Source organism: Triticum dicoccoides, chromosome 5A, assembly GCF_002162155.2.
Source record: "Triticum dicoccoides isolate Atlit2015 ecotype Zavitan chromosome 5A, WEW_v2.0, whole genome shotgun sequence".
In the NCBI taxonomy this organism is placed as follows: Eukaryota; Viridiplantae; Streptophyta; class Magnoliopsida; order Poales; family Poaceae; genus Triticum; species Triticum dicoccoides.
Genome location: NC_041388.1, coordinates 659229133 through 659244224, shown reverse-complemented (window position 1 = coordinate 659244224; position 15092 = coordinate 659229133). Strand labels below are relative to the sequence as shown.

Here is a 15092-nt window from a genome sequence, read left to right as displayed (position 1 = left end):
CGTGATTTGCTCCGGATTAACGGCCGGAGTGGTTGTGGATGCGATCTCCCGAACACTGTCCGATGGCAGAGTTACGTCATGCTCGTCATGACTGTGCGGCGTACCCGACATGGGCTCGAATCCGTCGAAGATCAAGTCTCCGAGGATGTCGGCGGTGTAGTTTAAGTTTCCGAACCTGACATGTTGGCCAGGGGCGTAGCTCTCGATCTGCTCTAGATGGCCAAGCGAATTGGCCGCAGTGCGAAGCCGCCGAATACGAAGATCTGTCCGGGGGGACCTCACCCTGGACCGCATCGCTAGCGATGATCGAAGGAGCCATCCAGCCTTATGGTGACGACACAATGGAACTCTCAATGAAAGCACCAATGTCGGTGTCAAAACCGGCGGATCTCGGGTAGGGGGTCCCGAACTGTGCGTCTAAGGCGGATGGTAACAGGAGGCAGGGGACACGATGTTTACCCAGGTTCGGGGCCTCTTGATGGAGGTAATACCCTATGTCCTGCTTGATTGTTCTTGATAATATGAGTGTTACAAGAGTTGATCTACCACGAGATCAGAGAGGCTAAAGCCTAGAAACTAGCCTATGGTATGATTGTTTGTTGTCCTACGGACTAAAACCCTCCGGTTTATGTAGACACCGGAGGGGGCTAGGGTTACACAAGGTCGGTTACAAAGGAGGAGATATACATATCCGTATTGCCTAGCTTGCCTTCCACGCCAAGTAGAGTCCCATCCGGACACGGGACGAAGTCTTCAATCTTGTATCTTCATAGTCCAACAGTCCGGCCAAAGGATGTAGTCCGGCTGTCCGGAGACCCCCTAATCCAGGACTCCCTCACCAGGGTCCCTGGCGTCTGGGTCCAGACGCCGGGAACCCTGGTGTCTGGCCTTGGAGTCCAAGAAGGACTCTTGCCTTTCGGGTGAAACCGACTTTGTGGAGGCTTTTACTCCAAGTTTTGACCTCAAGGCTCAATATATAAATAGAGGGGTAGGGCTAGCACCCAAGACACATCAAGAAACACCAAGCCGTGTGCCGACAACCCCGTCCCCTCTAGTTTATCCTCCATCATAGTTTTCGTAGTGCTTAGGCGAAGCCCTGCGGAGATTGTTCTTCACCAACACCGTCACCACGCCATCGTGCTGCCGGAACTCATCTACTACTTTGCCCTTCTTGCTGGATCGAGAAGGCGAGGACGTCATCGAGCCGAACGTGTGCAGAACTCGGAGGTGTCGTGCTTTCGGTACTTGGATCGGTCGGATCGTGAAGACGTACGACTACATCAACCGCGTTGATATAACGCTTCCGTGAACGGTCTACGAGGGTATGTAGACAACACTCTCCCCTCTCGTTGCTATGCATCAGCATGATCCTGCGTGTGCGTAGGAAATTTTATGAAATTACTATGTTCCCCAACAATTTTACCCACAGGTACGGGTACCCGCGGGTACCATACCCGTATGGGCAGGGTATGGGCACACTTTTATACCCATGGGTAGTACCCATACCCTACCTGTTAAGTCATGGGTAGGGTACGAGTATAATATTGTACCCGCGGGTATACCCATACCCTGCCCGCTTGTGAACTAATGTTAAGTTTTCGTCAATTAATCATTAATTTTTCATGTGACTTTTCTACTCCTATTGACTTATGACTATGTTGTACTCATCTACCTGTTATTGAGCTAAAATAATTTCTTTATGTCAAATGTGTTATCAATGAGTGTAAAAATGTAAACAACTCATGTGCTATTTGTTCTACCCGATGGGTACCCAACGGGTACGGGTACCCGTCGGGTATGGGTATGGGTATGGGTAAAGTTTCATACCCATGGGTACGGGTATGGGTAGAATTTTGTACCCACTGACTATACGGGTATGGGTATGGTATTGCTCTACCCTGCCCATACCCTACCCATTGCCATCCTTATCAAGGACCGGCTCTGGAGCAAGATTCAAGGTTGGATTGAGCGTACTATGTCCTCGGCTGGCAAGGAAGTTCTTGTCAAATCTGTTGCACAGGCTGTTCCAGTGTTCTCCATGTCATGTTTCAAGCTACCTAGAGGCCTTTGCGAACATTTGAACATGCTCATTTGGAAGTTTTGGTGGGGCGCAAAGGATGGAAAACGTAAGCCACATTGGGTCTCCTGGAAAACGATGACACAACCCAAGGGAATGGGAGGACTCAGTTTCAAAGATTTCGAACTCTTCAACTTGTCCATGCTCGCCAGGCAGGCATGGCGCTTGCTGCAAGACCTAGAGTCGCTGAGTGCACGAGTGTTGAAAAGTGTGTACTTCCCGTCATCTGATATACTCCAGGCTGAATTGGGAAGCCATCCAAGCCAGGTATGGCGGGCCATTATAGAGGGAAGGGATGTTGTGAAGCAAGGCTTGATAAAGAGAATTGGGAATGGAGCAGATACAAACATATGGACCGAGAACTGGTTACCCAGAGAGGAGATGATGCGTCCCTACGGGAGTATCTCGCCAAACCCACCAACATATGTGTCGGAGCTCATAACTACTGTGACTGCCTCGTGGAATAGACAGCTTGTCCAACAAACGTTTATGCCCATGGATGCTACAGTTATACTTGGTATGCCGATATGCACCCGAAACATCACAGATTTTTGGGCATGGTTTCATGAGAAAAACGGTACTTTCACTGTTAAATCAGCATATAAGATGCTAGTAGCTACCAGAAACAGGAGAGAAGCGTGGTTGGAAGAGGTACCGGGGCCTTCCAGCTCTAGGGCCGAAGAAGGGGCCTGGAAAACGTTGTGGAAATCGGAAGTGTCGGGCAAGGTACGGATGTTTCTATGGAGATTATCAAAGCACTCGCTTCCGACAAATGACGTCCGTGCCCATCGCCATATGACTGACTCGCCGCAGTGCGGGTTATGTGGAGTTCGGGATTCCTGGCGCCATTCTCTGATCGAGTGCACCTCCTCTAGGAGCGTGTGGGCTCTTATTGATGAAGAGATCACGCATAAAATAATAGCTACATCGGAGCCATCAGCAAAGCAATGGTTGTTTACGTTGATTGAGCTGTTATCACGTGATGATTTTGCAATGGTATCGGTGAAATTATGGTCTATATGGCACGCGAGGCGCAAGGCAATACACGAAGCTATTTTTCAGACCCCTCATGCGACCCATGATTTCATCACACGGTATATGGCTGAGCTCGGCATAGTGAAGGAAAAGATGCAGCAAACTATTGTGAGGGGTGTCACCACAACAAAGGCACACACACAACCTCGGAAGCCACCGCCAGGGTATTTCAAAATACATGTGGACGGCGAAGTTCTAGGCACCAGAGGAGGTTCGGCGGCAGCTATATGCAGAGATGAACATGGAAACTATATGGGTAGCTCATCACTTGTTGTGCAAGGAATTACAGATCCACCAACTCTAGAAGCAATGGCGTGTCGAGAAGCTCTGGCTCTAGCGGAAGATCTGGGAATCCAAAGCTTGGTAGTGGCCTCCGACTGCCAACAAGTGGTCTCGGACATCAACGGAAGAGCAAGGGGGACATATGGAGCAATTATCAGAGAGATAAACCTTAGATCATCGCCTTTTCTTTGTACTTTTGTTTTTGAGAGTCGTGCTGTCAATGTAGAAGCACACCGTCTAGCCAAGTTTTCTTTTTCGAGAGGACCGGGACGCCATGTTTGGCTTGGTGCACCTCATGACCTCAGATGTATCCCACACCATGTGGACCTTCATGAATAAACTTGGTTTTCACCCCTCAAAAAAAGGCATCCTCTCAAGAGTTATCAAAAAAGGCATCCTCTCAAGATTTCTCCACCACACTACGTGCGTTCTCCCCGAGGAGGAGGCGCGCGCCGTCGACTTCATTACTCGTTGTTCAGTGGTTCTCCTTCACGTGTGTTGTCAGCTTCGTCCCTTGCGGTTCGACGGCTTCGACCCTTCTGTTTGGCATAGCAGATTGGCCTAGGAAGTTGTGAAGGTGTACAATCCGTCCACGGAGAAGAAATTGTTGATGCATAGATCGATTCTTCCTATTCTGAAGGAACTCTCATGCATCCCCACAAATCTCAGCCTCCGTAGGTAAACACACCTCGCAAACCCTTTGGTTCGATTGGTGAGGAATCATGTATGCGTAAGCGACTGGTTCATGCCCTGGTTTTGCCGTCTGCGGAGACGGAATCTTGCTCCATTCGATGTTTTTTTCCCTTGTGAGTCCCATGCTTCTATTTCTTCCCTTGGGTCGTATTCCTGTTGAGAATATACAGCACCAGAAAGGGATAATTTCACCGATTCAAAATTGGAATGGAAAATTGTTGTCCTGATAAGAATAGATGCTTGACACAATCATTTTCTTATGTTTAGTTAAAACATATGCTTATTGGAATTTTCTGCTAGTAAGAGTAAATTCATCAATGGAGTCTTCTCTTTTCATATATTTTTATTGAGTAAAGATGCTTAACCTGGGTGCATCTTTTGTTGGTCCCTTTCAAAGTGATGGTACACATGTAGATAAATATACAAGAAATTATAAGGCCAATTCATATATACACTTGTCATTGTTGTTTTATGTCTGGAATTCTTCTGAAAATGATGGTATAACTATGGTTATGCACATGCAGGATCTTATTGTGTTTTAGGTCACACGCACTGCTATGAGACTTGCATTTTAATTTCTTGTTTTTGGGTACTATTGTCAATATGACCTTTGTAATTGTCTATGAATAAATAGAGTGAGCAGGAAATTAGTGAAACCAAGTTAATGCAAAGAGGCCCTATTGGTGCAATGTTTACATTCCAAAATGACTTTGTATTCACATAGATGTTAAAGCCAACCTATATATATTATAATTTTGGGACAGGCGTGGCAACGCGTGCCTTCACGGTCTAGTCACGCAAGATAACTAGAGCAGTTACGCACGCCGCCAACAATGGCACCCTTGCCGCTGCACGGTGGTGTTGTCCTCCCCATGACCGCTGCTCTCATTTGGAAAGCATCACATGAAAGTTGAAAACAACACAAATCAAACAAGGATGGCAAATTGTATTGATTAATGGAAATATCATATTTTCTCGGCCAAAAGTTCGGGAAAAATCACACAATGTCGCTCATGTAAAAAATACGTTCGTTTGGGATATACATATACAAGAGGGCACACCACAGTCGCCGCCGATGCCTATCCCGGTGAAGATTTGTTTTTCCAATAAAGCCCTGTGAAGAATTAGGGCTCCAGAAATGATTAATCATGATTGAGTTGAATAGTTGCTCCTCCTATGATAATCACGGCGAATATTATGTTGCAGCCGTGATGTATGCTGAGATGAGAATAAAAATAAATTAAGCAAATACAGCTTTTTGGTTACGTTTTTGCCCCTACGCTTGAGGTACTCCCTAGCTTTTTTAGTTGGTACTCTCTCGTACAAGTGTTAGGAGTACCAATTAAGATCACCCGTTGGATTAGTGAAAATGGATGGCTCATAACCATTTAGGGGTACCGTAAAGGACCTTTGTGTGGGTTGATGGAGTGGGTAGCAAAGTAGTGTCAGGTCCAGTGGTTTGAAGTGAGGGATTTTTATTTTTATTTTGGAAAGGGAGATAAAAGATTTGCCTCGTCGATTAATTAAGAAGAAGAGAATTGTCCAGTTAATTAATGAAAAACCGGGCAAAAATGATACAAACCTACCATATATGAACTACACATAGAGCATGCAACCCTATAAGTGCACGATCAGCCACGACCACCAACCACACACTGCTACTCCCTCCGTTCCAAAATAGATGACTCAACTTTTCACTAAAGTTAGTACAAAGTTGGGTCATCTATTTCGGATCGGAGGGAGTACATCGCAAAGAAACCCCCAACCAGAGTACCTCGGCGGAAGACCACGGGCACCATCAAATTCATGGAGGCAAGCCAGACCATAAGGACAACCCAAAAGGCTGATGACCATCCATCATGCAGTCGTGGACGCCTTTTCTATGACGTCACACTTCTTACCGAAAAAGACTTTCACCTCGTTTTATATATATATATTAAAGCAAACCACCAAAGTCAAGCAGCATACAAGAATCCAGAACTAGTCCTCTCCAACGTGCGAGCAAGCATATGGACAAATACAATGGTTAGTTGATGGTTGAGACCAGGTGGTTTCTGGCGTCACTTGTCAAGTCTTTGGCAAGGATGGCTCATGGTTGATGAGCGATTCTACTGGATTGACATGAGTCCTTATGGCTGGCGATGATGACTACTAGATGCGAAATGGTATGGGCTGTCCGGTCACAAAGCAACATCACATTTTTTTTTTCACATTCCATTTTCTATTAGCAAAAGAAGTTCTAGCATTCTCTTTTTGTTTGTCAATTTGTGGAGCTCCGAATAAGCTTTGCGTAACTTAGGAGCTAAGCTTTACAAAGGAGAACCCGAACCACTAGATTACTAGCTTTACTTATCTCAATTTATATCATTGTATAATCTCCGCATCAAGATGACTTTAACATCAATAATAAGATAAAATAAATTAACATTGAGGGAATAAAATATAGCCCTCTTATAAATGTACCTGAAATTTCATAATATCACATAAGAACTATGGTGGTTACTGGTTGTTTGCTAATATCCTTTATATTCCTGACTTACTAATAATAATTAAATGAGCAGCATAACATTAGTATATTAACTAGTAAGAAAAAATGTGTCCATTAGTGTGCTAGGACATACCAGGTCCTTCTTTTGTTTAGTTATAATTGTATGATTTGAGTTATATTGACAAATTTGCTTCTAAATCATGTCTAAATTGACGGATGATGATTGGTTGTTTCCTCCATTTATTTTTCTTGATCTGTTGAAATTAGTGAGATTGTAAGCAGCAAGGTCCATTTAAGCACCAATCATTGCCCACTGGTTTTGGATTTATGGCGCAAGCTAATATTCATCATAAAACCAAATCAGTTTCACCATCAAATATATTTTTATACTATATATATATATATATATATATATATATATATATATATATATATATATATATATATATATACATTTGATGTTGTACATATTAATGTATTTTTTTATAAACTTGCCTAAACCTTTAATTAATTTGGAACAGAGGGAAATGCATGCAAGCGCTATTCTGGATTTAGTGCCGTTTAGAAGGCAATGTACACTAACACAACTTCTTCTCCTATAACCATTTTACTCTTTGTCCATAGCTGCTGCCCTTTTCTTCTCCACATCATGTGTCACTTCTGCCATTGATCCCTCTACCCTTCATAAAGATGCAGTTGTTTATGCTGCCCTTTTCTTTTTCCACATCATGCATGTGTCACTTTTGCCACGTATCCCTCCACCCTTCCATAAAGATGCATTTGTTAACTGCGGCCACTAAAAGGCCTCTTTCAAATGGAATAATGTCTAGGGAAATATATAGTCCGAATTGACCCACTGAGCATTAGTCACCAAGTACTATTTTTTTGGTAGAGAATGTCCAGAAAGCATCTGAGTCACCAAGTTGGAAATATTGAAACCGTTTTTTTTCCTTTAGAAATATACATATGCTTTAGTTCCCCACGCAGTGCACATTCCACGCCATCTTGTTGTCATACCCATGCATGTTGTGCATGGCCAGGTCCCAGGGCTGCCTGGTTGATCGTATGGTGAGCATGTCGTCGCGCACTGGGAGCGCCGGGGGACGTTCACTCCCGAAGATTCCAGTTACTTCAATATGAGGTACAATATTTCAAATCTTTTATCCAAGGTAAATGATGGTTGAAGTATGACCGTTTTTTATGTTGTTAAATATACATGAGAAGTTATCATGTAATTCTTGACACCTTGACCGGGAAGTGAAGCACTTCGAAGTTCCTACCTCCTTTTCTGTAGTAAGATCAACCCTGAAATGAGTAATACTGCCAGTGCACATATCTTTTCATTTGTGCAGTGACAATTTTAAGTGTTGGATGCTTCAAATCTATGCCAATTTGCTGCTGGGTAGATGCATCATGCATTCATACAAGCACCTTGGAACTGATAAAATACCCAGTTTGTTGCAATTATTGTGTCTTGCACAGTGTAAAATTTTGATGTGTTGCGAAGTACTCCCTCCGTACCAAAATAAGTGTCTCAACTTTAGTATAAACTAGTACAAAGTTAAGACACTTATTTTGGGACGGAGGGAGTAAGATGTAACCAATTAACTTGTTAGACCTAAAAACTGTTGCTGCAATTTTTTAACCTCGATTAAAGCAAGCGACTAATGTGGCCTCCACATAGTGAAACATAAGTAAGATAATATTTCCTTAAGTGGATACCTATGAGTCCTATCTGAACAAACCTTATGACAGCGAAGGTTTGATGAGGTGTCCTGACAGTGAAGGTTTGATGACGAGCCTCGATGGACAAGTAGTAGTATTTAAGCAATCGTCTTTGAAGTTCTAACAAACGAGAGTAATGGGGAAGACATCACCTTATGCTGTTTCATTTCTCGTAAGGTTTATCTATGGGGTTATGCAGATACTCACCAAAGTTGCTTTTAACCAAGGTACAAGTACATATGTTCTTGTTTTCTACAGGCATGTAATAGCTACAATGTTGTTACTGCCCATTGCTTTTGCAACTGAAAGGTATGCAGATTTTTGGCTGCTTCTTTGCCTGGATCTGGATTTCATCTAGGAAGCATGAATTGAGATTTTATTTTTGCAGGAAAACCGCCCCACAACTGTCACACAAAGTCTGTCTGAAGCTATTTGTGCATGCATTATATGGGTAGGAAGTACAATGCAGAAGTGTTGTGTATACTTAATCATCTTGTTTATCAAATGGCATTGCTAGATAAAAAAATGGGTTTGCAATGATGTATTATTTTCATAATTTTGTACTTTAGTGGAATGGGTGTATTCATGTGAGGAATTGTGACTTGGTGTTGTTAGACATCTATCTAATACCGTAATTGTTTCATTCTGCTGGTTATCCAAACTTTATATTTTTTTTTAGAAAAGGAGGTCATCCCCCGGCGTCTACATCGGAGAGATGCATACGGCCAAACTTTATATGTTTGGAGTTCTTTTATGTGCATCCATGTGTACCCTCGTGATATAAAAAAATACTTTATTTTCATTAGGTTCATCCCTCGGCCCTGTTGGTTGCAGTGTAGTATACCCATCACCTTCGTCAATTGCAAGCCAGCCTTTCCGACAGAGAATTTCAGTTATATCATATTTAATCTATATTTCCAATTTTTCCTCTTTGTGGGAAAGTAGCTGTTTAGTTAGGTTAACTGATTTACTTTCAACGGAAATGTTATGCAAAGCTAAGAATTATGTAAATAGTTATTGTGTAAAATCATACCAGTTTTTTTTGCTTACAACTGACACTTGGTATTTCGTAGTTATCTTAACTGTTTCGTTTTCTTTATAAATGTTATACATCTTATTCTGGCAAATATTTTACTAATAATATTCTTTTATCTCGTTTCTCCAGGGTATCTGCTTCTCTAAACATATCATTCGTTGGCCTCAATTATGCTTCAGCCACTTCTGCTACTGCAGTACAAAATCTCCAACCAGTGTTAACTTTCTTTTTGGCTCTTCTATTGGGGTATGTGTTTTTAATGATGATTGCATTACTTCCTTGAAGGCCAGGCCATTTTTTTTCTTTCCCTTGTGACAATTAAATTTTAAACATGTCATAAATCTGATGTCAGTAAAATTTTATTTAGGATACCCATACGTAAGCAACACGAATATGTTATATACAGAAGAATAGCTTGCATAAACGTCTGATTATGAGAATCAGTGACGGGCATAGTTGAGATTGTAATTTAGAGATGTTTTGCAGCCTAATGAAATGGTTATATTGTGATGTTTATAACTCTTCATGTTAAGATCACAGAAAACAAAAATATTCCTTTTGCTCTAGGAAACTTATACACAATTGTTCCGAGAAAGAAATATAATAATTAATTCAGTTCTACATGTTGCATCAATAGCAAGATCATCATAGACCCTACTACCAAACCGAACCTAGCCGGTCCTAAACCAGTCCCAACAGCTTGCGTAACCATTTTTCGGCTGGAAAACTGTAGGGGCCTAGTCAAGCCTAATTGTGATGACTGGACTCAGCTTCTATCAAACTTTAGACAAAGGGTGGAGGTAACACCTTTGAGTGATAACTTTCTCTCTCATTAACTTTGCTTCAATAAAATAATTACAGCGATTTATATTTATTTGTAGTGGGAGTGCTAGTCAATTGCTATTACTTATGTTCGCGTGAAATCAGTTTGTCTAACATGAACCATTAGTTGTTGATTGTTTTTGAGATTGCTAACGAACCATCAGTTGTGTAAACCTACTTCTGTGTAGATGTGAGTGCTTTGATGAACTTGGTGTAGTAGCGATAGTGGGAGTGAAAAATAAGTTCGACTTGTTTTGCATACAATGTGAACTTTTATGATCAAACTTCCGTGGATCAGTGAGTGATTTGTCGTGCCACTTATGGTAGAATGGAGTCCTTGAAACTAAAGAGCTTTCATGGGATTGTGAAAGTTTCTGGTATAGTGCTTTGTGCTGCTGGTGTTGCCGTACTAGCGCTATACCAAGGACCTGAGCTCAAATCCATCATCCACCACCCTCTTTTTCATCACACAAGCCGAGTTGATATCCATGCCTCAAGGAGCTGGATATTGGGAATTCTCCTGCAGTCTCTTGCGACTCTACTGTTTGCTCTTTGGACAGTGTTTCAGGTATGCATCTTGCTATGTGCGCACGTTAAGGTGTGTGCGCGCACGCGCGCGCATGTTCAGAAGCTAATTTATTCGTGCTAAATTTAGCTTGCATGTTGCTTTCTAGGGCCCTTTGCTGGAGGAGTACCCTTCCATGCTGCTTAACATGACCCTTCAGATTGTCTTTGCGACCGTTCAATCTTTTTTCATGGCTCTTGTGATGGAGAGAGATTTTTCAAGATGGAAGCCGAGCCTGGATGTAGGTCTTGTCGCGATCATCTATTCTGTAAGTATAACAATCCCCTCAACAGAAGCAAATCATGTCGATTGATCAGAAGACTGTTTTTTAATCCTGACATCTGAAAATACTTTTATGTTGTAGGGCGTGGTTGTTTCCGCATTTTCAAATTACCTGCTGATCTGGGTAATTGACAAGTGTGGCCCGGTTTTCCTGGCCATGACGGTACCCCTAACTTTCGTCATCACCATCGTTCTGTCACTTCTCATAGGAGAAGCAGTCACCCTTGGAAGGTCCATTGTCGACTTAACGTTTGCTCGCTAGACATAAGAGCTACATCAATCTTTATCTTCTTGAAATTTCTCTTCTGATGAACAGTGTAATAAGCGGCGCGCTGATGGTTGGTGGCCTGTACAATGTTCTCTGGGGGAAGAGGATAGAGCAAGTAACTCTCAGCAAGCAAGGAGGCATCGAAGCAAATGCAGCAAGCTTTGATTTGGAGGAACAAGAAAGCGGCGCACCAGTTCCATTAACGCGAGATTCGATCAAGCAGTGCGAAAGAGAAGACTGACATGTGGCAAGCTTTTTGAAGCTATACATTAAACATGAATGTGTGTCTGCAATTATTTTCAGAATTTTTGAACATGTTTTGTCTCCTAATTTAGCTTAGTATGGAGTATCAAGCGGGTATTAGCTTAAGTTTATGTATCTCTGTAGCTCTGCCTATGTATGCATCAGGCCAGGGCGTATGGGTGTGCAGCACATGAGATGGCACAGGGCCCCAATTTCATCTTTGCTATTCTCAATTTACTTCGGGAATGAAATGTAAATTATGCTTTGCGTCTACTTCGGTTGCCCACTTAGTATCCTTTTTGTTTTGTCTTATTCATAGTGTTGTTTCTCCACGGTTCTAAAGATACCAGATCACGCCAAAAGCCTGGCGAAGAGATTGGTTCATTCCACTTTGATATACTCCTATCTACTGACAGTGTGGGTCTGTATTCCTTTCTTTGTTTACACGATTTACCTAAAATTATTTTCTTTGCTCTAAGTTGTCTAAAATTCATTGAATGCGACTATCGTGGTGTTTGTGGTTGCAATTACTGGTTGGACAGTTGCGTTTTCACCACATGGTTGAATCTCTTTTCTTTTCTTTTTTACTATTGCAGACACGATTATTGTTAGAGTTGTATCGAATATTGTGTACAAGGTAGGTCACGGTTGGATTCTGAGTTGTATTGTGTTTAGATAGGATATAGAGTCGTGTGCAAGTAGGACACTTGTATCCTAGGCCTCTCTTATATAGCAGGGGTAGACACACAATGTAATCTATGCCAACGTAATAGCATCGGAACGCAGGGCAAGCCGGCGGCATCTGGCGGCGTCCAAGGCAACCGGGTGCAGTATTGGAGCGGTGTCATGGGGAGAAGCGTCCATAGTTAAGCCCCGGGGATGTAGCCATACCGGTGAACCTCGTTAACAAATCTCGGTGTCGTGCTCGTGTGATTGCTTAGTCCTTGGATGATCGATGATAGCCTCAGATTTATTCTAACAAGTGGTATCATGAGCTAGGTTATTCGGAGACTGCAGATCATTGATCTAGAAGCGTCGACATAAATCTGCGAGAAGCGATTGTAATACGGGATGAATATAATGGGCGAGTTATGATCCAGGCAGACCGGTCGTGTTGTGTTATCTTCGGCAAGCAACAGCAGATCGAAATCGGTCCTAGCGTACAACGGTAGTGCAGAGCTGCTAGGGTTGCGTGGCACACGCACGTACAGGCGAGGGCCGGATCATCCATCGATGCTGGAGCGACGTGCAGGCCGGTGCGGGTAGGCAGCTGAAGGGCGCGTGACCCAAGAGAGGCCGCAGGCAAGTGGGCTGCAGGAAGCCAAGGCCCAAGGCGTGGTGGCAGTCAGCGATTTGTTTGAGCTTGGTGCGCTAGGACTACATGAGGTTAAGCTTGAAGGCACACGATTTGTTTGGGAAAAAAATTTGGCACAAAGACTAGTCAAGACCGGGATGCTATCAAGAAAGAAAAAAGAAGATAAGTCCAATAGCTATATACGTGTGGTGTTCACACGGAAAGGCTGTGAGGGATTTTGATTTGGTTTTTTTTGCTGGTACACTTCTGTGTATGGATGGTGTTGGTTACGGTGAAGGCTTGAGGAGTTTGGAGTGTGTCGTTGCAGCCGGGCAAGGGCGGCTGGGTCAGACTCTCCAGTCTGACGGACTGACTCAAGTCGGTTGATACAGAAGACGGTGCGGGATCGACGACGGCGACATAGGAGCGTGATGCTGATGGTGATCGACTTCTGGGGTCCGGAAACACGTGGCGCAGGCCCCGAGGGCTTGTGGGCTTCGAAAAGGCTATGGTGCGGGGTTGATTCAAGGTGATGTACACATGAAGCTTGAAGTTGATGGGGCGCGTGGGTAGACTGATCATCTACCATGGAGTCATGTTGAAGGTGGAGCTGGATTGAGGGGCTACGGCGTAAGTGCACAGAGAGTTGAAGCCTATTTCAGCGGGAAAAAGTGAGGGACATGTAGTTCGGACTGGAGCCCAGTGGTCTGATGGAAGCACGAAACTCGTCATCGGTCGGTGATGATCGGTGGTACTCTGCAGTGGGGGTTGAGTGGTGTGGGTTCGCGACCCTTGAGACTCGACCAGGACAGCGGAGGCTCGACGCGGTAATAGCGGCGAGGCGTGTGGTATGCACGGGACATGGAGACGGGCCAGGGCTCTGGTGGTCATACATGTGGTGAGATAAATGCGAATTTGACTCGGAATGACTACAAGCGATGATGAAATTCTTTCAAGTTTCAGACATGCGGTCAAGGAAGAACGGTGATGTTGAGTTCAGGTAACTCTGATGTGTGACACCCAATATGTGAGTTATTAACTTTCACGCAGGTCAGTGATTAGTGTGTGATGTCGTTGGACTGATGCTCTGAAAGTTGGAAGCACAAACTAGAGTAACAAGGAACTTAATTTTGCTCGAGTGTTGACTGTGGTCAAGAAAAGACGGGACTACAAGTTGCAGGTGAAGTCATATGGAGTAGCAGCGGTGCTCACGGGATAAGCTCAAGTCCAATGCACATGAAAGTTTGATGCATTGACGAACTCAAGGTGGCGGAAAATATTCACCAAGGTGGAATTTGTTAGAGTTGTGTCGAATATTGTGTACAAGGTAGGTTATGGTTGGACTCTGAGTTGTATTGTGTTTAGATAGGATATGGAGTCGTATCCAAATAGGATACTTGTATTCTAGGCCTTTCTTATATAGCGGGGACAGACACACGATGTAACCTATGCCAACATAATAGCATCAGAACGCAAGGGAAGCCGGCGGTATGTGCCGGCGTCCAGGGGCGACCGGGTGCGGTATTGTAGCGGTGTCATAGGGAGGAGCGTCCATAGTTAAGCCCCGGGTTATAACTATATCGGTGAACCTCGTTAACAAATCTCGGTGTCGTGTTCGTGTGATTGGTTAGTCTTTGGATGATCGACGGTGGTCTCGGATTTACTCTAACAATTATGAACAATTCAGTTATGTTAATTTACAGGTTTACTCTCATCTATGATATATCACCTATTTTTTTTTGGCACCTGGCAGCGTTATACACTACCGTGTCAAACTTAAGCGTATTGTATTTGGCTTACTAGATAACTAATTTAGTTGAATTTGAATTTCATTGCATTTTATGCCCAATACGCGGTTTCATCATGTGAAATTAAAAGAAATATGACTAAATTTATTTTGCACATTAATTTACACTTTATTGGAAGGCGACACTAATTTAGTTTGCATACAATCACATGTTCAATTCCATGTCAACTTTGGGATTGAATGGTAATAGAAAAAAGAAACACAGAAGAATGGGAGTTCACCAGATTACGATTACTAAAGCTGACAATTACATCATGCCTGACAAAAAGTTTGATGACATAGCACATCGTGTACACAACACCTGAGAAGTTTAATACTTACATATGCCTTGAGACATTGCGAATTGTGGAGTCCATCCCTCCCCACCCCCCACCCCCCCTCCCCGTGTGTCACCCTCCTCTGGCGACACGGGAGAACCCTAGCCGCCATCGATACATCCTCCGCCACCGCCGGAGGGCCGGCCGGCGGAGCCGCG

At 43.4% G+C, this 15092-nt stretch overlaps 1 protein-coding gene across 2 annotated transcripts; it reads left to right on the top strand.

Moving 5' to 3' along the window:
• The first annotated feature begins 8430 nt into the window (after nucleotides 1-8430).
• On the top strand, nucleotides 8431-11779 carry LOC119303844 (WAT1-related protein At5g64700-like). Of its 2 annotated transcripts, XM_037580993.1 has the most exons (8): nucleotides 8431-8472; nucleotides 8559-8609; nucleotides 8689-8751; nucleotides 9466-9582; nucleotides 10486-10726; nucleotides 10833-10991; nucleotides 11088-11236; nucleotides 11322-11779. In XM_037580993.1, the coding sequence occupies exons 1-8, from the start codon at nucleotides 8456-8458 to the stop codon at nucleotides 11512-11514; spliced, it is 990 nt and encodes a 329-aa protein (XP_037436890.1). In that variant the 5' UTR covers nucleotides 8431-8455; the 3' UTR covers nucleotides 11515-11779. The 2 variants fall into 2 exon arrangements, with proteins under 2 accessions (XP_037436890.1, XP_037436888.1); XM_037580991.1 differs by having other exon boundaries at nucleotides 8437-8609.
• The last annotated feature ends 3313 nt before the right edge of the window (nucleotides 11780-15092 follow it).